Raw genomic sequence first — 25,203 nt, 5'->3', positions numbered from 1 at the left:
GACAATAGACAATAGGTGCAGGAGTAGGCCATTCGGCCCTTCGAGCCAACACCACCATTCAATGTGATCATGGCTGATCATTCTCAATCAGTACCCCGTTCCTGCCTTCTCCCCATACCCCCTGACTCCGCTATCCTTAAGAGCTCTATCTAGCTCTCTCTTGAATGCATTCAGAGAATTGGCCTCCACTGCCTTCTGAGGCAGGGAATTCCACAGATTCACAACTCTCTGACTGAAAAGGTTTTTCCTCATCTCCGTTCTAAATGGCCGACCCCTTATTCTTAAACTGTGGCCCCTGGTTCTGGACTCCCCCAACATTGGGAACATGTTTCCTGCCTCTAACGTGTCCAACACTATGGGTGCTGTCTGTACGGAGTTTGTACGTTCTCCCCGTGATCTGCGTGGGTTTTCACCGAGATCTTCGGTTTCCTCCCACACTCCAAAGACGTGCAGGTTTGTAGGTTAATTGGCTTGGTATAAATGTAAACATTGTCCCTAGTGTGTGTAGGATAGTGTTAGTGTGTGTAGGGTGGTGTTAGTGTGTGTAGGATAGTGTTAGTGTACGGGGATCGCTGGTCGGCGCGGACCCGGCGGGCCGAAGGGCCTGTTTTCGCGCTGTATCTCTAAAAAAAAAATTAAAACCTATATAGGAATCCTCAACTTGACCAACAGCAGATGAGGTTGGAGGAGGTGCAAGTGATGGCCAGGCGGGATTTGGAATTGATAAAACGAACAAAATATATTTGTACAAACGAAACCATTTTTATTTTACAAAATAGCAACCAGAATGTAAAAATTAACAAAGACCTGTATAAAAACATTCTTCGGGTACATATTAAGATAAAGTTGATATCATACAATAAAGATAAATTTGATTCCTAGATCAATCTTTGAATCACAGAATTGTCAGAGCACCAAAGTGAAAACTTCACCCTCAGGCTGACTGGTCGTGGGAATACTCTTGTTAGTCCATCTTCTGTTGCCCTGCGATTAGTTTTTTTTTCTCATTGAAGTACTTATCCAATTCCTACAGCAATTCATTAATAATATCCATTCATATTTAAATAATATAAATCCTTTGATATGTACTGGAATCTTTTTGTTGTTGAAATTCAGTATTTGTCATCAGTGTGTGCAGGTGAAATTCCCACGAACAGCAACACTATGGAGATCAAATAGACAATAGGTGCAGGAGGAGGCCATTCGGCCCTTCGAGCCAGCACCACCATTCAATGTAATCATGGCTGATCATTCTCAATCAGTACCCCGTTCCTGCCTTCTCCCCATACCCCCTGACTCTGCTATCCTTAAGAGCTCTATCTAGCTCTCTCTTGAATGCATTCAGAGAATTGGCCTCCACTGCCTTCTGAGGCAGAGAATTCCACAGATTCACAACTCTCTGACTGAAAAAGTTTACTTTGATGACGTGGGCCGTAAAAAATATGTTCCAGCAAACTTGGAGGAGATTGACCCTGTTCTTCAAAGTAATCTGAAAATAATTGCAGGACTTGGATAGAGTGGAGGTGGAGAAGATGTTCCCACTGGTGGGAGAGTCTCAAACCAAAGGTCCCAGCCTCAGAATTAAAAGATGTTCCTTTAGGAAGGAGATGAGGAGGAATTTCTTCAGTTAGAGGGTGGTGAATCTGTGGAACGGTTGTGGAGGCCAAGTCGATTTTTAAGGCAGAGATAGATAAGATTCTTGATTAGTACGGGTGTCAGGGGTTATGGGCAGAAGGCAGGAGAATGGGGTTAGGAGGGAGAGATAGATCAGCCATGATTGAATGGCGGAGTAGACTTGATGGGCCGAGTGGCCTAATTCTGCTCCTGTCACTTGTGACCTTATGAGGACCATGAGTGTCCACTAAGGGGAACCGCCAAGGACTTGTTTAAATGGCCTCTCATCAAAAGACTGCATCTGCAAACGTGCAGCTTGCACTGCAGAGGAGTAGAGGGTTTATAGGCTGAAGCTTTGAGCCAGATTTCAGGAAAGGAACCCTTGTCCGGTCCGGTCTAAATATGCAAGAAGAAACTGTGGATGCTGGGATACATCGAAGATAGACACAAAGTGCTGGAGTAACTGGGCAGGTCAGACAGCATCCATTCACTAGACGTTTTCAAGAGAGAGTTAGGTTTAGGTCTTAGGGCTAATGGAATCGAGGGATATGGGGAGAAGGCAGGAACGGAGCACTGCTTTTGGATGATCATATTGAAAGGCGGTGCTGGCTCGAAGGGCCGAATGGCCTACTCCTGCACCTATTGTCTATGTTTCTATGTCTACGTTTCTATGACAATCTGAAAGGTGCTTGGGTTCCTGGCACGAAACTCTCAGCTAAAGCGTAAAACAGGACTTGATTGGAAGTGTGGATGTAAGAGGTTGTTTTAAAACATTCCAGGACGTTTGAGATTGAGTAATGCAGAGCAAGGTGCCAGGATCAGATAGCGGTCCGTGTAAACATGTAGCCCTCTCTCGACCGACCGGTTGCAGTGAATTATGTTTCTATGTTTCTATCTCTGGGGAAAAGCAACAGGCGATCTTCTCCAGAGAGGCTGCAATGACCCGCTGAGTTACTTCAACACGTTGTGCCTATCTCCAGTCTACATGTGACCAACCAACGCAAATGAATCTTGCCCGCATTGGGGAATCAGAGAAGGCCAATAAATACAGTACATGGACAAATATAACTAAAGCAATCTGTGAGCTCTGATGCTGAGGATTAGAGGGGAGTGAGAGTCCATGGTGTGAGGTGGATGTTCCATTTCAATCGTTCTAATGGCGAAGACAAGACACAAAATGCTGGAGTAACTCAGCGGGACAGGCAGCATCTCTGGATGGACATCATCTCTGGGTGACATTTCGGGTGGAGACCCATCTTCGGACTGAGAGTCGGGGGGAGAGGGAGACACAGAGATAAGGAAGTGTAAGGTGTGAAAACGAGGCATCAAAGGGGACGAGGGTCAAGGAAAATGTAGAATAGATCGTTGTTGGCTCGTGGAAGATGACAACGAAGCAGACAGAGTTCAGATTTAATCAGGGGGACCATCGGAGAACGAGGATAGGGGGAGGAGGGATGGAGAGAGAAGGAAAGCATGGGTTACTTGAAGTTGGTGAAGTCAATGTTCATACCGCTGGGGTGTAAGCTGCCCAAGCTAAATGTGAGGTGCTGTTCCTCCAATTTGTGCTGGACCTCATTCTGACAGTGGAGGAGGCCCAGGACAGAAAGGTCCGGGTGGGAATGGGAGGGGGGAGTTAAGGTTTTGGCCGACAGGGAGATCGGGTAGGTCCAGGCGGACTGAGCGGTCTCATGGCGTCACTGGTCTGAGCCAGCCGTCAGCCAATGTTGCAGTCAGTGCGGGCTCTTAGTTCACTTTCTTCTCCATTTCCTGACTGTTTCTGGGCACTCCTTTGAGGAAGAAGCCGGGGCAAACGGCGCAGCGTAGTGCCAGGAGCTGAGCGCCAATGGCAAAGAGGACGTTGGCGTAGAGAAAGCTGGACAGCGCGTTCTCTGGGACGCGGTACGTGAAGGAAGTGCGCGGGTGCATGGATGCCCCCACGTGGGCAAACTGAGCCTGAGGGCAAATAAACAGACAACAACGATCAACCCGCCAGCCCCATCCACAGTCCCCACACAGCAACACAGCGGCACGGCAGAACTGCTGCCTCACGGCGTCAGAGACCCAGGTTCAATCCCGACTACGGGTACAGTCTGTACGGAGTTTGTACGTTCTCTCCCCGCGACCTGCGTGGGTTTTCTCAGGGTGCTCCGGTTTCCTCCCACACTCCAAAGACACATACTGGTTTGGGGGTTAATTGGCTTCGGTAAAATTGCAAAATTGTCCCGAGTGTGTGCGGGGATCGCTGGTTGGCACGGACTCGGTGGGCCGAAGGGCCTGTCTCCACGCTGTCTCTCTAAAGTCTAGGACAATGGGCCTTCATGGTCAGGTCAGAACACGGCACTTACAACTGGGACTTGAAAATGGCGCCAAATCTGGCAACTCTGTACACTGTCTCAGTGCAATACTGCTGTACACATGGACTGCATCTGAGATGCTTATGTATGATGTATCTACACCGATCAGCCAAAACATCATGACCACTGATAGGCGAAGTGAATAACATTGATTATCTTGTTACAATGGCACCTGTCAAGGGGTGGGATATATTAGGCAGCAAGTGAATAGTCAGTTCTTGAAGTTGATGTGTTGGATGCAGGAGAAATGGGCAGGAGTAAAGACCTGAGCGACTTTGACAAGGGCCAAATTGTTATGACCAGACGACTGGGTCAGAGCATCTCTGAAACGGCAAGGCTTGTGGGGTGCTCCCGGTCAGCAGTGGTGAGTACCGACCGACAGTGGTCCGAGGAGGAACAAACCACAAACCGGCGACAGACAGGGTGTTGGGCGCCCAAGGCTCATCGATGCACGAGGGCAACGAAGGCTATCCCGTCTGGTCTGAACCGACAGAAGGTCGACTGTGGCACAAGTCACAGAAAATGTTAATGGTGGTCACGGGAAGAACGTGTCACAATACACAGTGCATCGCACCCTGCTGCGTATGGGGCTGCACACAGAGGACCAACAGCAGATTAGGCAGGTGGTCATAATGTTTTGGCTGATCAGTGTAAGTGTTTATGTGTAGTGATACTTGTACTGAACTGTATACAATAATGAATCTCACTGCACCTCGGTACATGTGCCATCGAAGCACTGGACACGACATTGCCTTGGCCCAACTAGCATTACAAGTAGTATAGGTGCCCAGTGCCCCAGAGGGCCGTGGAGGCCGAGTCAGTGGATAGACAAGGCATGGATAGATAGATTCTGATTAGTGCGGGTGTCGGGGGGTTATGGGGAGAAGGCAGGAGAATGGGGTTGGGAGGGAGAGATAGATCAGCCACGATTGAATGGCGGAGTAGACTTGAAGAGTCATAGAGTGGTATGGCGTGGAAACAGGCCATACGCCCAGCACACTCGATGGGCCGAGTGGCCTAACGCTGCTGGTATCACTGAGGATCCTGTACCACGATCGATGAGACTGCAGCCACTCACCTGAGCGATGGCTCCAGCAAAGACCACGGTGAGATCGAGCATCCACTCACAGCCAGGCACAATCAGGCCGTACAGGGCCAGGCCAAAGAAGGGCAAGAGGTAGAACATATTAACCAGCATCTGAGAGAGAGTGGGAGAGAGGGAGAGAGAGAGATGTCAATGTTAACATAGAAACATAGAAAATAGGTGCAGGAGTAGGCCATTCGGCCCTTCGAGCCTGTACGCACCGCCATTCAATATGATCATGGCTGATCATCCAACTCAGTATCCCGTACCTGCCTTCTCTCCATACCCCCTGATCCCTTTAGCCACAAGGGCCACATCTAACTCCCTCTTAAATATAGCCAATGAACTGGCCTCAACTACCTTCTGTGGCAGAGAATTCCACAGATTCACCACCTCCCCCCCAGTCATGGAAAACCTCCGACAGCCAGTCCACCTCCGCCCTTGCGGCACGGTGGCGCAGCGGGTAGAGCTGCTGCCTCACAGCGCCGGGGACCCGGGTTCCATCCCGACTACGGGCGCTGTCTGTACGGAGTTTGCACGTTCTCCCCGTGACCGCGTGGGTTTTCTCCGGGTGTTCCGGTTTCCTCCCTCACTCCAAACACGTGTAGGATTGATTGTAGGTGTGTCGGGTAGTGCCCATGTACAGGGTTGATCGATGGTCGGCGTGGGCTCGGTGGGCCGAAGGGCCTGTTTCCACGCTGAAACTCTGTACTAAACTAAGCTAAACCTTACAAAAACGGAGCACATCTTTGCCCTGCTGGGTTCATGTGAGAGTTATCAATGTTTTTAGGCATGTTGATAGAGCGTATTCTATCATGGGCTCCAGTAGACCAGTGGTCCCCCAGTGCAGTCCCATCATAAGGTCATAAGTGATAGGAGTAGAATTAGGCCATTCGGCCCATCAAGTCTACTCCACCATTCAATCATGGCTGATTTTGGATGATCAACCGTGATCACGGCTGGCTCGCAGGGCTGAATGGCCTCCTCCTGCACCTATTGTCTCTGTTCCTCTGCTTACCTGGACCCTGGGGTACATGACTGGATCCAGCAGGTAAGGCTCCTGGTCGTATTTGTAGGTGTCACAGAAATCCAACGAGCAATCGAGAGCGACCTGGATCAAGGAGCGACACGTCGGAAACAGCACACAAATTCACCCAACAAACCGGGGGTTTCCCTCCCCCACCAACTCTGTCCGGGGGGGCAAGACAAGGGGAATAAGAATAACAGGAATTGATACTGAAGGTAGACACAAAATGCTGGAGAAACTCAACGGGCCAGGCAGCATTTCTGGAGAGAAGGAATGGGTGACGTTTCGGGTCGAGACCCTTCATCGGACTGAGGTCTCGACCCGAAACGTCGCCCGTCCCTCTTTCTCCAGAGATGCTGCCTGTCCCGCTGAGTTACTCCAGTACTTTGTGTGTCCATCTCCGGTAGGAGCCAGCATCTGCAGTTCCTTCTTGCACATGGGAGAGGGGAGATTGTTTGGAAGGGTGGAACTAAACCGTGGCCCCGGCCAGTCGAAAGGAATCCGTTCACAAACGTTTTTGTCGTCAACACTTACAAAGCCCCTGAGCAGTGTGTACATAATGGAAAACGACAGGTAGAGTAGGAGGCAGACGTCCACAGGCCGGCGATACAGCCACCGCGTCTGTTCCCTGGCCACCTGATGGAACAACAACAGATCCATAATTCAGGTCAAAGATCCTTAATCCATCTTGGGCGGTCACGGTGGCGCAGCGGTAGAGTTGCTGCCTCACAGTGCCGTGCGATCCTAACCGCGAGTACTGTCTGTACGGAGTTTGCACGTTCTCCCCGTGACCTACGTGGGTTTTCTCCGAGGTCTTCAGTGTCCTCCCACACTCCAAAGACGTGCAGGTATGTAGGTTAAATGGCTTGGTGAAAGTGTAAAGAAAGAGAGAGAGAGAGAGAGAGAGAGAGAGAGAGAGAGAGAGAGAGAGAGAGAGAGAGAGAGAGAGTGTGTGTGTGTGTGTGTGTGTGTGTGTGTGTGTGTGTGTGTGTGTGTGTGTGTGTGTGTGTGTGTGTGTGTGTGTGTGTGTGTGTGTGTGTGTGTGTGTGTGTGTGTGTGTGTGTGTAGTGTTAATGCGCGGGGATCGCTGGTCGGCGTGGACTCGGTGGGCCGAAGGACCTGTTTCCACGCTGTATCTCCAAACTAAACTAAATCATTTATTTCACAACACTAATAGAGTCATACAGTGTGCAAAACAGGCCCTTTGACCCAACTTGCCCACACCAACCAACATGCCCCATCTACACTAGTCCCACCTACCTGCATTGGGCCCATACAGAGTGATACAGCACGGAAACAGGCCCTTTGGCCCAACTTGCCCACACCATCAAACATGCCCCGTCTACATTAGTCCCACCTGCTTACGTTTGGCCCATATCCCGCTAAACCTACCCTATCCAGGTACCTGAACAAATGTTTCTTTAATGTTGTGATAGTTCCAGCCTCAACTACCTCCTCCGGCAGCTCGTTCCATACCCCCAACCCCACCACCCTCTGTGTGAAAAAGTTGCCCCTCAGGTTCCTACTAAATCTTTCCCCTCTCCACTTAAACCTATAACCTCTGGTCCTCAATTCCCCTACTCTGGGTAAAAGACTCTGTGCGTCTACCCGATCTATTCCTCTCATGATTTTATAAACCTCCATAAGATCACCCTTCATCCTCCCGCACTTTAAAGTCTGACGTAGAATAATGTTCCCTCTACACAGTAACTGTGACTCCATGAAAATTCCTCCTATTCTCAGTTTCAGTTTAGTTTATTGTTACATTTACCAAGGTACAATGAAAAAGCTTTCAGAAACATAGAAAATAGGTGCAGGAGGAGGCCATTTGGCCCTATGAGCCAGCACCGCCATTCATTGTGATCACGGCTGATCATCCACAATCAGTAACCCATGCCTGCCTTCTCCCCATACCCCTTGATTCCACTAGCCCCTAGAGCTCTATCTAACTTTTGTTGCGTACTAACCAGTCAGCGGAAAGACTATATATGATTACGTTTGACCCATTTACTGAGTACAGATACACGATAAGGGAATAATGTTTGGTGCAAGGTAAAGCCAGTAGAGTCCAATTAAGGATAGTCCGAGGGTCACCAATGAGGTAGATAGTAGTTCAGGACCGCTCTCTGGTTGTGGTAGGATGGTTCAGTTGCCTGATAACAGCCGGGAAGAAACTGTCCCTGAATCCCTGGAGAACAAGTGTTGTGATTTTTTAGATTTAGATTTAGATTTAGAGATACAGCGCGGAAACAGGCCCTTCGGCCCACTGGGTCCGTGCCGCCCAGCGATCCCCGCACATTAACACTATCCTACACACACTAGGGACAATTTTTTTTACATTTGCCCAGCCAATCAACCTACAAACCTGCACGTCTTTGGAGTGTGGGAGGAAACCGAAGATCTCGGAGAAAACCCACGCAGGTCACGGGGAGAACGTACAAACTCCGTACAGACGGCGCCCGTAGTCAGGATCGAACCCGGATCTCCGGCGCTGCATTCGCTGTAAGACAGCAACTCTACCGCTGCGCCACCGTGCCGCCCTAATCCTCTATTTCCCCGTATCCCCTATTTCCCCGTAGCCTCTCCGATCGGCAAAACTCCTCACCTGATCTGCTGATGCCAGCGACAGTGATCTGGGACTGCCAACAATTTTATTTCCAGCCCAAATTGGGAGCAGTACATATGGTATATTCAACAGGAACGCTGGACGAATCTCAGTTCCAAATTTACCTTCAGGATTGGAGACAGGAAAATAAAAATTACAGCCAAACACCAAACTTTTGGAAAAGTAATAATGTTTTGGTATTTTTACACTTTTAGACTTTAGAGATACAGCGTGGAAACAGGCCCTTCGGCCCACCGAGTCCGTGCTGACCATCGATCACCCCATATACTAGCACTATCCTAAATTTAGTTTAGTTTAGAGACACAGTGTGGAAACAGGCCCTTCGGCCCACCGAGTCCGTCGAGCAGCGATTCCTGTATACCAAGACTATCCTACACTTGAGGGGCAATTTACATTTTTATCAAAGACTTATTAACCTGCATCACTGTGCGTCTTTGGAGTGTGGGAAGAAACTGGAGAACCCGGAGAAAACCCACACAGTCACAGTGAGAACGTACAAATACCCTACAGACAGCAACAGTCAGGAGCGACTTTGTTCTTTTACCCAGGGTCTTTGTTCACTTCAGGGCATGGCTTCAAGGTGAGAGGGCAGACACATCGTACAGTAAATTTGCAAAGAGAGCAGTGATAACCCACAGAGAGACACAAAAAGCTGGAGTAACTCAGCCGGTCAGACAGCAGCCCTGGAGAGAAGGAATGGGCTGAGGAAGGGTCTCGACCCGAAACGTCACCCATTCCTACTCTCCAGAGATGCTGCCTGACCCGTTTACTCCAGCAATTTGTGTCCATCTTACATTTTGTATCTGTTTGCTTTGATGTCACCTTCTAGCTAACAATGATCTGTTATAAATTTCCCTTGACATTCATCTCTTTTGATGTCTCCTTTTCCCACCTTACCCTTCCTTATCTCCCTCTCCCCTGACTCTCAGTCTAAAGGAGGGTCCCGACCCGAAACGCCACCCACTCCTTCTCTCCAGAGATGCTGCCTGACCCGCTGAGTTACTCCAGCATTTTGTGTCTGTCTTCGGTTTAAAGCAGCATCTGCAGTTCCTTCTACACAGTGGTACCCAAGTGGTCTTCTCACGGTGCACGAGGATTGTCTGATTTCTGGACACCACACTGCCACATCAAGCATTTCAAGGTCACAACACTCTTTCCCAGACTGAAGGCGTTTCCCTTGCAATTTACTGCCATTATCCAGGGTCTGTTACCAGGCCTCCTTGTCATGGGCGGTCACTGTGGCGCAGCGGTAGAGTTGCTGCCTTACAGCGAAATCAGCGCCGGAGACCCGGGTTCGATCCTGACTACAGGCGCCGTCTGTATGGAGTTTGTACGTTCTCCCTGTGACCTGCGTGGGTTTTCTACGAGATCTTCGGTTTCCTCCCACACTCCAAAGACGTGCAGGTTTGTAGGTTAATTGGCTTGGTGTAAATGTAAACTGTCCCTTGTGTGTGTGTAGGATAGTGTTAATGTGCGGGGATCGCTGGTCGGCGCGGACCTGATGGGCCGAAGGGCCTTTTTCCGCGCTGTATCTCTAAACATAGCCACAAAAAAAGACCCTTCAGCCCAACTCTCCCTGCCAACCAAGCTGCCCCATTGCCCACCCAGAGAGTTGTGCCCACCTCAGAAGGCAGTGGAGGCCAATTCACTGGATGCTTTCAAGAGAGAGTTAGATAGAGCTCTAAATGATAGCGGAGTCAGGGGGTATGGGGAGAAGGCAGGAACGGGGTACTGATTGTGGATGATCAGCCATGATCACATTGAATGGCGGTGCGTACAGGCTCGAAGGGCCGAATGGCCTCCTCCTGCACCTATTGTCTATTGATGTTAGTCCCATTTCATCCATATCCCACTAAACCTTTGCATCCATGAACCTGTCCTAGTGTCTTTTAAATGTTTAGATTTTTTTTAGATTTAGAGATACAGCGCGGAAACAGGCCCTTCGGCCCAAGGAGTCCACACCGACCAGCGATCCCCGCACATTAACACCATCCTACACACACTAGGGACAATTTACACACTTACACCCAGCCAATTAACCATCAAACCTGCACGTCTTTGGAGTGTGGGAGGAAACCGAAGATCTCGGAGAAAACCCATGTGGTCACGGGGAGAACGTACAAACTCCGTACAGACAGCGCCCGTGGTCGGGATCGAACCCGGGTCTCCGGCGCTGCGAGGCAGCGACTCTACCGCCGCGCCACCGTGCCGCCCGTGTGTGACTCTTGGCAGAGACTGTCCAAGGCCTGGATGAGAGTGGAGTGTTACTCACCCACAGATGTCCCGAGCAGCAGGGTGATGAGGCTCATCACCAGGGAACCCAGCCAGTAGAGGCCCACGCTTCGGTAACTCCACCTGTGGGGAAGCCAAGGGTTTGGCCATTGAAGATAGACACAAGACGCTGGAGTAACTCAGCGGGACAGGCAGCGTCTTTGGGGAGAAGGAATGGGTGACGTTTCGGGTAAGGACCCCGCCCCCCTCCCCTGACATCAGTCTGAAGAAGGGTCTCGACCTGAAACGTCTCCCATTCCTTCTCTCCAGAGATGCTGCCTGACCCGCTGAGTTACTCCAGCACTCTGTGAAACGTCACCCATCCATGTTCTCCACAGATGCTGCCTGACCCGCTGAGTTACCCCAGCTTTTTGTGTCTATCTTTGGTTTAAACCAGCTTTAAACCTTCCTACAATTGTGTGTGGGCTCCACCAAAGATACTAGAGGAGCAAGATGGACCACTCCGTCAAAATCGCCTATACTCAAGTGTAGCACGCAAAGGAGCGTAACGTCCGCCATTTTAGTAAGCAAAACCGCCGTTCGCTCTGCCTCTCACAGTGTGATCAGTGTTTTGGGGGAACAGTATGTGTGATGGTACCATTAAAATGCAGAGTATATCTCATCTATCAACTCACAGATTTTTGTTATTTTTCTTTTTAAATGTTTCTGCACGTTTCCGCCTACTAAAATGGCGCCGTGACCTACTACGGGTTTTAGGGTCGAGTGGTCTATCTTGCTCCTCTAGTATCTTTGTTCTCCCCCCTCACCACAACACATACTTCACATCCAACACAAGCCCGGTTCCGTTAACCCTTTCAACCCCACGTATCTTTTTGTTGAACCTGGTCCGCACCCTTCCCAAATAATCCCTTCCCAAACTCAGTTCAGTTTAGTTTACTGTCACGTGTACCGAGCGAGGTACAGTGAAAAGCTTTAGTTGTGCGCTAACCAGCCAGCGGAAAGACAATGCACGATTACAATCGAGTTGTCCACAGTTAACATAGAAACATAGAAGATAGGTGCAGGAGGAGGCCATTCAGCCCTTCGGGCCAGCGCCGCCATTCATTGCGATCACGGCAGATCGTCCACAATCAGTAACCCGTGCCTGCCTTCTCCCCATACCCCTTGATTCCACTAGCTCCTAGAGCTCTATCCAACTCTCTCTTAAATCCTTCCAGTGATTTGGCCTCTACTGCCCTCTGTGGCAGAGAATTCCACAAATTCACAACTCTCTGGGTGAAAAAGTTTCTTCTCATCTCAGTTTTAAATGGCCTCCCCTTTATTCTTAGACTGTGTGGCCCCTGGTTCTGGACTCCCCCAACATTGGGAACATTTTCCCTGCACACGTTAAAGGAAGATAAGTTCCGGTTTGTTGCTTGGTACCTTACCCGAGTGATATTGAGCCGATCATGGTCAGGTAGAGCACGTAGTGGACCGTGCCGTCCCAGTAGCAGATCAGAATCCCGTGGGCACTGCGAAGATACGGCTCCCCCTGCAAAGCAAACCAGAGTCGGCGCCATCATTCACCGATGGCACAATATTCTTGCTCCTTGTAATTGAGGCAGTGCAGCGAAGGTTCACGAGATTGATCTCTGGGATGGCGGGACTGCCATACGAGGAAAGAGTGAAAAGACTAGAAACATAGAAACTTAGAAAATAGGTGCACGAGTAGGCCATTCGGCCCTTCGAGCCTGCACCGCCATTCAATATGATCATGGCTGATCATCCAACTCGGATGCACTAGGCTTGCATTCACTGAAGTTTGGACGGGATGAGAGGGGATCTTATAGAGACGTATAAAATTATGAAAGGACTGGACAAGCTAGATGCAGGAAAATTGTTCCCAATGTTGGGGGAGTCCAGAACCAGGGGCCACAGGCTTAGAATAAAGGGGAGGCCATTTAAAACTGAGGTGCGAAAGAACATTTTCACCAAGAGAGTTGTGAATTTGTGGAATTCTCTGCCACAGAGGGCAGTGGAGGCCAAATCACTGGATGAATTTAAGAGAGAGTTAGATAGAGCTCTGGGGGCTGGTGGAATCAAGGGATATGGGGAGAAGGCAGGCACAGGTTACTGATTGTGAATGATCAGCCATGATCACAATGAATGGCGGTGCTGGTTCGAAGGGCCAAATGGCCTCCTCCTGCACCTATTTTCTATGTTAAGCATTTCAAGGTCACACCACTCTTTCACAGAATGAAGGCTTTTCCTTTGCGATTTACTTCCATTATCCAGGGTCTGTTACGTTGCCGCCCAGTCATAGGGTCACGGAAACAGACCATTCAGCCCAACTCATCCATGCCAACCAACGGTTGCCCCATTGAACCGAGTCCCATTTGCCCGCATTTGGTCCATAAGGTCATAAGTGGGTGCATGGAACGAGGTGCCAGAGGAGGTAGTTGAGGCTGGGACTATCCCAACGTTTAAGAAACAGGTACATGGATAGAACAGGTGTGGAGGGATATGGACAAAGCGCAGGCAGGTGGGACTAGTGTAGCTGGGACGTTGTTGGCCGGTTGGGCCGATGGGCCTGTTTCCACACTGTATCACTCTGTGACTGTTTGACAGCTTGGTTGCCAATGCAGGGTGTGGACAGCAGGGGGCAGAGTTGCCTAAGGAATGGGGATTGCAATGGCCGCACAAGAGGCAGGAAATCCGACAAGTTTCCCATTGTACAACCATAAACATGTAGATACATTAGCAACAGGACATACCACACTGGTAGTCATCAAATAACACTGGGGTACAGTACTAATTGGGTCAGGTCATAAGGAGTAGGGGTAGAATTAGGCCATTCGGCCCATCAAGCCTACTCTGCCATTCAATAGACAATAGGTGCAGGAGGAGGCCATTCGGCCCTTCGAGCCAGCACCGCCATTCAATATGATCATGGCTGATCATTCTCAACCAGTACCCCGTTCCTGCCTTCTCCCCATACCCCCTGACTCCGCTATCCTTAAGAGCTCTATCTAGCTCTCTCTTGAATGCATTCAGAGAATTGGCCTCCACTGCCTTCTGAGGCAGAGAATTCCACAGATTTACAACTCTCTGACTGAAAAAGTTTTTCCTCATCTCCGTTCTAAATGGCCGACCCCTTATTCTTAAAGGGTCATTCAATCATGGCTGATCTATCTCTCCCTCCCAACCCCATTCCCCTGCCTTCTCCTCGTAACCTCTGACACCCGTACTAATCAAGAATCTATCTATCTCTGCCTTAAAATTATTTACTGACTTGGCCTCCACAGCCGTCTGTGGCAAAGAATTCCACAGATTCACCACCATATCTCTCTAAACCTTCCTATCCATGTACCTGCCCAGCTGCCTGTTAAATGGTGTTGTTATATCTGCTGCAACTATCTCCTCTGGCAGCTCGTTCCACACGCTCACCTTCACCTTCATCTGTGTGAAAACGTTGCCACTCAGGTTCCTATTAAATCTTTCTCCTCTCACCTTAACCGTGTGTCCTGTGGTTTGTGATTCCTCTTCCCTGGGTAAAAATGTGCATTCACCCTATCATTGGGCGGTCACGGTGGCGCAGCGGTAGAGTTGCCGCCTTACAGCGAATGCAGCGCCGGAGACCCGGGTTCCATCCCGACTACGGGTGCTGCCTGTACAGAGTTTGTACGTTCTCCCCTTGACCTGCGTGGGTTTTCTCCGAGATCTTCGGTTTCCTCCCACGCTCCAAGGAATAAGGTCCTAGTCTGCCCAATCTCTCTGTAGCTCATGCCCTCAAGTCTTGGCAAAATCCTCGTACATCTTCTTTGCACCCTTTCCAGCTTAATGTCCCAATACAGGATGACCAAAATTGACCACAATACTCAAAATGTGGCCTCATCAACATCTTATACCAACAAAATTAACTTCTATGCTCAATACTCTGACAGATGAAGGCTGTGTGTGACCCAATACGTCACCTCTCCATGTTCTCCAGAGATGCTGCCTGACCCGCTGAGTTACTCCAGCACTCTGTGAAACGTCACCTATCCATGTTCTCCACAGATGCTGCCTGACCCGCTGAGTTACTCCAGCACTCGGTCTAACGTCACCTATCCATGTTCTCCACAGATGCTGCCTGACCCGCTGAGTTACTCCAGCACTCTGTGAAACGTCACCTATCCATGTTCTCCACAGATGCTGCCTGACCCGCTGAGTTACTCCAGCACTTTGTGTCTATCTTGGGTGTAAACCAGCATCTGCACTTCTTTTTTTCCCACATGACGTTTGTCGGCACTGGGCCTGTACTCGCTGGAGTTTAGAAGAATGAAGGGGGACCTCATTGAAACGTACAGAATAGTGAAAGGCTTGGATATGGTGGATGTGGAGAGGATGTTTCCACTAGTGGAGAGTCTAGGATTAGAGGTCACAGCCTCAGAAATAAAGGACGTTCTTCTAGGAAAGAGGTGAGGAGGAATTTCTTTAGCCAGAGGGTGGTGAATCTGTGGGATTCCTTACTACAGAAGGCTGTGGAGGCCAAGTCAGTGGATATTTTTAAGGCAGAGATAGATAGATTCTTGATTAGTACGGGTGTCAGAGGTTATGGGGAGAGGGCAGGAGAATGGGGTTAGGAGGGAGGGATAGGTCAGTCATGATTGAATGGTGGAGTAGACTTGATGGGCCAAATGGCCTAATTCTGCTCCTATCACGTATGACCTGGTGATGCCACCAGTAGATTGGCGATGTCTCTCCCAGGACCAGGAGCAAGGCATTCAGAACCCACCTCTTTCATGTAAAAGGTCATGAATCCTTTGATGTAGCCATCCTGCTCCAGAGAGATCACTAAATCGATGACGCTTGTAAACGAGAACACCGCAAAAACTGGAACAAAATTCAAGAGATTACTCACTAACTCACCACCATATCCCCCCCCCCCCCCTCCCTTGCATTACGTGCATCCCCCCCATTGCCATGACCCCTCTAGCCATAATCGCCTTGTTGTCATAACAACCTCAAGGTCGGCACGGTGGCGCAGCGGCAGAGTTGCTGCCTCACGGCGCCAGAGACCCGGGTTCCATCCCGACTATGGGTGCTGTCTGTACGGAGTTGTACGTTCTCCCCGTGACCTGCGTGGGTTTTCTCCGAGACCTTTGGTTTCCTCCCACACTCCAAAGACGTACAGGTTTGTAGGTTAACTGGCTTGGTATAAAAATGTAAATTGTCCCTAGTGGGTGTAGGATAATGTTAGTGTGCAGGGATCGCTGGTTGGCGCGGGGTCGGTGGGACAAAGGGCTTGTTTCCACGCTGTATCTCTAAATTAAACTAAACTCTCCCATCATACCACTGACTCCCCTGTGAAAACCTTCTATCCTCCATCTTGCACGTTCTCCTTGTAATCGTGTGAGCTTTTTCCAGGTGCTCTGGTTTCCTCCCATATTCCAAGACGTGCAGATTGTAGATGAATTGGCTTCAGTAGATTGTCCCCATAACCCCTGACACCTGTACTAATAAACAATCTATCTATCTCTGCCTTATAAATATATCCACTGACTTGGCCTCCACAGCTTTCTGTGGCAAAGAATTCCACAGATTCACCACCCTCTGATTAAAGAAATTCCTCCTCATCTCCTTCCTGAAGGAACGTCCTTTAATGCTGAGGCTGTGCCCTCTGGTCCTAGACTCTCCCACTAGTGGAAACGTCCTCTCCCCATCCACGCTCTCCAGGCCTTTCGCTGGTTGGCGCGGGCTCGGTGGGCCTGTTCCAGCGCTGTGTCTCTACACTCTACAGAACCACTCACCGTAAAACAGAGGGTCCTCTGGGCGACTCCCAGCCACCAGCAGGTACAGCATGAGCAGCAGACCCAGGAGAACAGCAGCACCAGCGGCAAACACCACCTCGGGACTTGGAAAGAGAAAATGAATCGTCAGCCAGTCCACGCTAACCAGATGGCCAAGACATCCCAATCTCAGTGGCTTTTGTGTTGGGTCACAGTGAAGGAAGGAGGCAGAGTCAGAGTCCAGTTGTAGAGCAGAGAAGGATCTAGGCGTGTTGGTGCATGGTTCCTTGAAGGTAGCGTTGTTGGTAGATAGGGTCATTCTTCGTCACGTGTGTGACCACAAATGTGAAAAATTGTGGAATACATCTCATATCATATCATATATATACAGCCGGAAACAGGCCTTTTTGGCCCACCAAGTCCGTGCCGCCCAGCGATCCCAGTACATTAACACTATCCTACACCCACTAGGGACAATTTTTAACATTTACCCAGCCAATTAACCTACATACCTGTACGTCTTTGGAGTGTGGGAGGAAACCGAAGATCTCGGAGAAAACCCACGCAGGTCACGGGGAGAACGTACAAACTCCTTACAGTGCAGCACCCGTAGTCAGGATCGAACCCGAGTCTCCGGCGCTGCATTCGCTGTAAAGCAGCAACTCTACCGCTGCGCTACCGTGCCGCCCTGCTCTTCTAACTCTGAAAGCATTACAGGTATATTGTTTTGTACTGTATATATGACTTGTATATGTCGAGCTTTATCAAGTGAAATTTTTACATGTGATGCTGACAAGGTTTGTCACAATGACGTGACAATTATATTTATATTTGACCTCTTACCCTAAACAAACATTGTCAGCATCACATATAAAAATTTCACTTGATTAAGTTCGACAGATATAAGTCATATATACAGTACAAAACAATATACCGGTAATGCTTTCAGAATTAGAAGAGATGTATTCCACAATTTTTCACATTTTTGATCACACACGTGACGAAGAAATGGCCCATAAAGGCTTTTGACAGTGGTGCAGCGGTAGAGTTGCTGCCTTACAGCGAATGCAGCGCCGGAGACCCGGGTTCCATCCCGACTACGGGCGCTGTCTGTACGGAGTTTGTACGTTCTCCCCGTGACCTGCGTGGGTTTTCTCAGAGATCTTCGGTTTCCTCCCACACTCCAGACGTGCGGGTTTGTAGGTTAATTGGCTTGGTGCATGTGTAGATTGTCCCTAGTGTGTGAAGGATAGTGTTAGTGTGCGGGGATCGCTGGTCGGCGCGGACTCGGAGGGCCAAGGGCCTGTTTCTGCGCTGTATCTCTAAACCTTTGGCACATTGGCTGTCATCAGTCATAGTATTGAGTATAGAAGTTGGGAGGTCTTGTTGCAGTTGTACAAGACGTTGGCGAGGCCACATTTAGTGTATTGTGTTCAGTCCTGGGCACCGTGTTATAGGAAAGATGTTGTCAAGCTGGAAAGGGTACAGAGAAGATTTACGAGGATGTTGCCAGGACTCGAGGGTCCGAGCTGGAAACAGGCCCTTCGGCCCACTGAGTCCGCACCGCCCAGCGATCCCCGCATACTAACACTACCCTACACACACTAGGGACAATTTTTACATTTATACCATCCAATTAACCTATTAACCTACATACCTGTACGTCTTTGGAGTGTGGGAGGAAACCAAAGATCTCTGAGAAAACGCACACAGGTCGCGGGGAGAACGTGCAAACTCCGTTCAGACAGCGCCTGTAGTCGGGATCGAACCCGGGTCACTGGCGCTGTGAAGCAGTAGCTCACCGAACCCACCGAGTCCTCGCCATCCAGCGATCGCCCCGTACACTAGCTCCATCCAACACACTCAGGACCTCGGTACAAGTGACAAATAAAGAACTATGGAGCCGTTAAATACCAGCAGGTAGTAAAGACTGAATGTGTAGCAAGGAACCTCAGATGCTGGTTGAAACCGAAGGTAGACACAAAAAACTGGAGTAACTCAGTGGGTCAGACCGCATCATCATCATATCATCATATATATACAGCCGGAAACAGGCCTTTTTGGCCCTCCAAGTCCGCGCCGCCCAGCGATCCCCGTACATTAACACTATCCTACACCCACTAGGGACAATTTTTACATTTACCCAGCCAATTAACCTACATACCTGTACGTCTTTGGAGTGTGGGAGGAAACCGAAGATCTCGGAGAAAACCCATGCAGGTCACGGGGAGAACGTACAAACTCCTTACAGTGCAGCACCCGTAGTCAGGATCGAACCTGAGTCTCCGGCGCTGCATTCGCTGTAAAGCAGCAACTCTGCCGCTGCGCTACCGTGCCGTCTCTGGACAAAAGGTGTCGTCTCACAAGTTCACAAGGTATAAGAGTGGAATTAGGCCATTCGGCCCATCTAGTCCACTCCACCACTCATCAACATCTTATACCAACAAAATTAACTTCTATGCTCAATACTCTGACAGATGAAGGCTGTGTGACCCAATACGTCACCTCTCCATGTTCACCAGAGATGCTGCCTGACCCGCTGAGTTACTCCAGCACTCTGTGAAACGTCACCTATCCATGTTCTCCACAGATGCTGCCTGACCCACTGAGTTACTCCAGCACTTTGTGTCTACCTTCGATTTAAACCAGCATCTGCAGTTTTCTGCAAGTGTGGCTTCTGAATGTTGACGGGATCGTTAACAACAATAAAAAGAATCCCGACTCCTTGCCCATGGCTGAACTCTGCCTCCTAATCCCATTTCCCTGCCTTCTCCCCATAACCCTTGACACCCGTTCTAAGCAAGAATTTGCCTATCTCTGCCTTCGATAATATAAATGGGCGGCACGGTGGTGCAGCGGTAGAGTTGCCGCCTTACAGCGAATGCAGCGCCGGAGACTCAGGTTCGATCCTGACTACGGGCGCCCTCTGTACGGAGTTTGTACGTTCTCCCCGTGACCTGCGTGGGTTTTCTCCGAGATCTTCGGTTTCCTCCCACACTCCAAAGACGTACAGGTATGTAGGTTAATTGACTGGGTAAATGTAAAAATTGTCCCTAGTGTGTGTAGGATAGTGTTAATGTGCGGGGATCGCTGGGCGGCGTGGACCCGGTGGGCCGAAGGGCCTGTTTCCGTGCTGCATCTCTAAATCTAAAATCTAAAAAAAATATCCACTGACTTGGCCTCCACAGCCCTCTGTGGCAATGAGTTCCACAGATTAACTGACTCTCTGACTAAAGAAGTTCCTCCTCACCTCCTTTCTGAAAGAGCACCCTTTAATTCTGAGGCCGTGACCTCTGGTCCTAGACTACCCCACAAGGTTTCTGGGCGAGACCCTTCTGACTCTAAGTCTGAAGAAGGATGTCGGCCCGAAATGTCACCTATTCCTTTTCTTCTCCAGAGATATTGTCTGGCCCGCTGAGTTAATGTTCTACACGTTTAAGGTTTTGTATTTCAATTGCCATTGAAATTACCACAGCAGCCAGCAAACAGATAGAAAACAGAGAGCCAAAAACATCCCCTTATAACCACTCACGGACATGTGTACACTAGGGTTGCCAACTTCCTCACTTCCACATACGGGACAAGGTGACGTCACCGCCCCGCACCCCACATGACCTCACCCAGCCAGCGGCCACGTGCTCCCGCTCCACCAATGGCGGCCGCCATTGGTGGAGCGGGAGCACGTGGCCGCTGGCTGGGTGAGGTCACATGGGGCGCGGGGCGGTGACGTCACCCTTTGTCCCTTCTTTGGGAGTGAGGAAGTTGGCAACCCTACTAATACGGGACAAGGTCGGACCCGTACATACGGGACAAACCAATTTAGCCCAAAATACGGGATGTCCCGGCTAATACGGGACAGTTGGCAACTAGTGTGGAATCCCACCGCTGCCACCAAATGTCGTATACGGCCGAGTGTTGGAACAAAGTCAGTTTTCCCTTATAAGGTCCTAACATGCTATTGTTCAAGGTTTAGTCGGCGTCGGTTTACTGTTTGTGTTCTTTATACATTGTGTTTTTCTCATCTGAAGACGAGCTGGAACATTCTGTGGTTTGGGCTACTGATTACTACTAGCTTTAGCAAGTTCAGCATTTTTGTGATTACGTAGCCTCAAGCAGGTGTGAGAGAGAGAGAGAGAGAGAGAGCCTCAAGCATGTGCTTTAACCTAGCACACAATGCTGCAAAGTTTGGTTGTGATACTTGTAAATAACTGTGAATTCTGCGGTTTTGGGGAATAAAGGGGGCTTAATTCTAGGGGCTGGTGTGACACGTTTCCACTGGCCCCGGAGTCCGCAACTCTGTGTGTGCTTTTAGAAACCTGTCTACGAGATCTCTAATAAACTAACAGGTAAAGTCTGTGCCGTCTCTGATTATTGTCAACCAACTGACCGCGAACGCGAACTCGACACTAGTGTACACGTACACAATAGTGGCTAGGCACAAAATGCTGGAGTAACTCAGCGGGACAGACAGCATCTCTGGAGAGAAGGAATGGGTGACGTTTCGGGTCGAGACCCTGTACGTCCCCCTTCTTCTCCTCGACCCGAAACGTCACCCGTTCCTTCTCTCCAGAGATGCTGTCTGACCCGCTGAGTTACTCCAGCATTTTGTGTCTACCTTCGATTTAAACCAGCATCTGCAGTTTTCTGCAAGTGTGGCTTCTGAATGTTGACGGGATCGTTAACAACAATAAAAAGAATCCCGACTCCTTGCCCACAACGTTAACAATCGGCAGGGTTGATCTCACCCGATCCTGGGGTCAATATCCAGACACTGCCAAATACCTGTACACAAGTCACTGCAAAAAGATTAAACTCAACGCAGATAACAAGAGTGCAAAGATCGGGAGTGACATCAAAGAACAAAGAGCACATATTACAGATGACACTGCAGAACCTGGTGTAGTTTTAGTTTAGTTTAGAGATACATTGCGGAAACAGGCCCTTTCGGCCCACCGGGTCCGCGCCGACCAGCGATCCCCGCAAACTAACACCATCCTACACCCACACACTCGGGACAATTTATAACTTTACCAAAGCCAATTCTTATAGAAACTTACAAAATTCTTAAGGGGTTGGACAGGCTAGATGCAGGAAGATTGTTCTCGATGTTGGGAAGTCCAGAACAAGTGGTCACAGTTTAAGGATAAGGGGGAAGTCTTTCAGGACCGAGATGAGAAAGTTTTTTTTCACACAGAAAGTGGTGAATCTGTGGAATTCTCTGCCACAGAGGGTAGTTGAGGCCAGTTCATTGGCTCTATTTAAGAGGAAGTTAGATGTGGCCCTTGTGGCTAAAGGGATCAGGGGGTATGGAGAGAAGGCAGGTACAGGATACTGAGTTGGATGATATATTGAATGGCGGTGCAGGCTCGAAGGGCCGAATGGCCTATTCCTGCACCTATTTTCTATGTTTCTATGTTTCTAATTAACCTACAAACCTGCACGTCTTTTGGAGTGTGTGAGGAAACCGAAGATCTCAGAGAAAACCAACCCACGCAGGTCATCGTACAGGCAGCACCCGGAGTCAGGATCGAACCCGGGTCTCCGGCGTTGCATTCGCTGTAAGGCAGCAACTCTACTGCTGCGCCACCGTAGATCTAGCCTCCAGAGAGACCTCAAGTACAGGGCGGCACAGCGGTAGAGTTGCTGCCTCACCACGCCAGAAACCCGGGTCCCATCCTGACTACGGGTGCTGTCTGTACGGAGTTTGTACGTTCTCCCCGTGACCCGCGTGGGTTTTCTCCGGGTGCTCCGGTTTCCTCCCACACTCCAAAGACGTGCAGTTTGAGGTTGACAGGCTAATGACACTCATGAGTACTTTGCAACTTAGATACACACAAAACGCTGGAGTAACTCAGCGGGACAGGCAGCATCTCTGTAGAGAAGGAATGGGTGGCATTTCAGACTAAAAGAGGGTCTCGACCCGAAACGTCACCCATTCCTTCTCTCATTTTGTGCCTGTTTTCTGTATAAACCAGCATCTGCAGTTCCTTCCTGCACATTTTGTAACTTTGTCGGCACCAGAAACGTGGCAAATCTTTGCGCCATTTCTATATTGAATGCTCAACAAAGCATTTCACTGTACCTAGGTACATGTGACAATAGAGTATCATTGAATTCTCTCTTGAATTTTCCAGTTACTGGCCAAAAAATAAGGCTCCTCGTAAAAACAGAGAACCACAGATGCTTTTTAAAAACTTTCTTTTACTTTTGAGATACAGTGCTGAAACAGGCCCTTCGGCCCACCAATTCCCTGCCGACCAGCGATCGCCCTGTACACTAGCGTTATCATACCCACACTAGGGACAATGTACAACTTTATCAAAGCCAATTACGCTGCAAACCTGTGTGTCTTTGGAGTGTGCCGGAAACCTGAGCACCCGGAGAAAACCCACACGGTCACAGGGAGAGTGTACAAACTCCGCACAGTCAGTACCCGTGGTGCGGTTCGGACACGGGTCTCTGGCGCCGGAAGGCAGCAACTCTACCGCTGCGCCATCGTGCCGCCCTAAAGATGCTGGTGTAGTTAGCAAAGACACAGAGTGCTGGAGTAACTCCCCCTCACCTTAAACCTATGTCCTCTGGTTCTTGATTCCCCTACTCTGGGTAAAAGACTCTGCAGGATTACCCTATTCATTTAGTTTTATCATCACGTGTATCGAGGTACAGTGAAAAGCTTTTGTTGCGTGCTGACCAGTCAGCGGAAAGACAATACAGGATTACAATCAAGCCGTCCACAATCAAGCCGTCCACAGTGTGCAGATACAGGATAATGTAAAGAGCAATGAAATATTGTCCGGGGTCTCCAATGAGGTAGATGGGAGGTCAGGACCGCTCTCTAGTTGGAGAGAGGACGGTTCAGTTGCCTGATAACAGCCGGGAAGAAACTGTCCCTAAATCTGGAGGTGTGCGTTTTCACACCTGTACTTCTTTCCCGATGGGAGAGGGTGAGACTCGAAGAGAGACACAAAAACTGGAGTAACTCAGCGGTTCAGGCAGCATCTCTGGAGAAAAGGAATAGGTGATGTTTCGGGTTGGGACCATTCTTCAGACTGAGAGTCAGGGGAGAGGGAAATTCGAGGTATGGAAAGGTACAAAGACCAAATGAATGAAAGGTGTGAAAAGAACAAATCATAGCCTTTCACCTGTCACCTTTCGTACACAAATCAAAAACAAATCAAATCATACAAATGAAATCAAATTTGTATCAGAGGTTATGGGGAGAAGGCAGGAGAATGGGGCTAGGAGGGAGAGATAGATCAGATACGTTTGAATGGCGGAGTAGACTTGATGCGCCGAATGACTTAATTCTACTCCTGTTCCTTATGACCTTATGACCAACTTAAATCAAATAAACCACAAATCAAATCACAAAAATCAAAATGAAATCCAAAAATCTAACACAAATCAAATCAAAAGAAATCACACATATCAAATCAAATCAACCACACAAATTAAATCACACAAATCTAAAAGTAAAAAAATCAAAAACAAATCAAATGAAAATCAAATCAAATCCCACAAATCAAAAAATCCAATAATCTAACACAAATCAAATCAAATCAAAGAAATCAGATCAAATAAATCAAAAATAAATCGAAAAACAAAAACAAGTTCCATCTGAACCTGAATCAAACCATTGCCTTGTGTCTGTCGCACACAAGGCCGCTCATTCAGTGACCGGGCCGCACACCTGCTCACCTGTCCACGCCAGGTAGGTTGTTGATCAGGTGAGCGACGGGGACCGCGCTGAGGGACGAGAGGAACGCGGCGATGCCGGCTCTGGGACCCATGGCCACTGATTCCCCAACTCGCCACTCCTGCCCGGGATTCAGACTGGGACATGACAGGAGGTGGAGGTGTGGTGTTGTGTAGCCCAGCCCAGCTGATAGCTTTGCCCGCCTCCCGAAGCCCTGCACAGCCAATGAAGAAGACTTGGCAAACTTTGTCACTGTTCCTACAGAGTGTAGCGGTCGGCTGCCCCACAACTAATCACTACTAATGACCCAATCATCAATATTAGACGGAGAGCAAACCAAAAACGCGCCCGAGTCTCTCAGTAAGCCAGACAAAGGACAACAGGGTATATCAGTGCTACAGTCAGAGGTGTGCAGTGTACACTCTGTGTACTCATCCAAATAAACTCTGAAGTACATGGACTTGGGGGCATTTACTTTGTCTTTTTGCACTGTGTATGTTTGGGTGTATTTATATAATATATATATATATATATATATATGTATGTGTATTATATATATGCGTGTATTACAGTATATATATATATACACACATACATATAACACACACACATATATATATACACTGAAATACACATATATATATATATATATATATATATATGTGTGTGTGTGTGTGTTATATATATGTGTGTATTTCAGTGTATATATATATGTGTGTGTGTTATATGTATGTGTGTATTACAGTATATATATTATGTGTGTGTGTGTATTATATATATGTATGTATTACAGTGTATATATATATATATATGTGTGTGT

General features: G+C 48.9%; 1 protein-coding gene across 1 annotated transcript; it reads right to left on the bottom strand.

The window, feature by feature from the left end:
• Positions 1-1,331: 1,331 nt before the first annotated feature.
• tm6sf2b (transmembrane 6 superfamily member 2b) lies at positions 1,332-24,499 on the bottom strand. Its single transcript, XM_078423648.1, has 10 exons — positions 24,386-24,499; positions 16,709-16,812; positions 15,694-15,791; positions 12,365-12,468; positions 10,978-11,060; positions 8,685-8,809; positions 6,614-6,715; positions 6,071-6,163; positions 5,047-5,166; positions 1,332-3,567 (listed from the first exon to the last, which is right to left on the bottom strand). The coding sequence occupies exons 1-10, from the start codon at positions 24,475-24,477 to the stop codon at positions 3,358-3,360; spliced, it is 1,131 nt and encodes a 376-aa protein (XP_078279774.1). The 5' UTR covers positions 24,478-24,499; the 3' UTR covers positions 1,332-3,357.
• Positions 24,500-25,203: the final 704 nt, after the last annotated feature.

The sequence above is a fragment of the Rhinoraja longicauda genome, chromosome 28 (genome assembly GCF_053455715.1).
Source record: "Rhinoraja longicauda isolate Sanriku21f chromosome 28, sRhiLon1.1, whole genome shotgun sequence".
NCBI classification, from domain to species: Eukaryota; Metazoa; Chordata; class Chondrichthyes; order Rajiformes; family Arhynchobatidae; genus Rhinoraja; species Rhinoraja longicauda.
The sequence above is the reverse complement of the archived record's forward strand: the minus strand, read 5'-3'. Positions and strand labels throughout refer to the sequence as shown.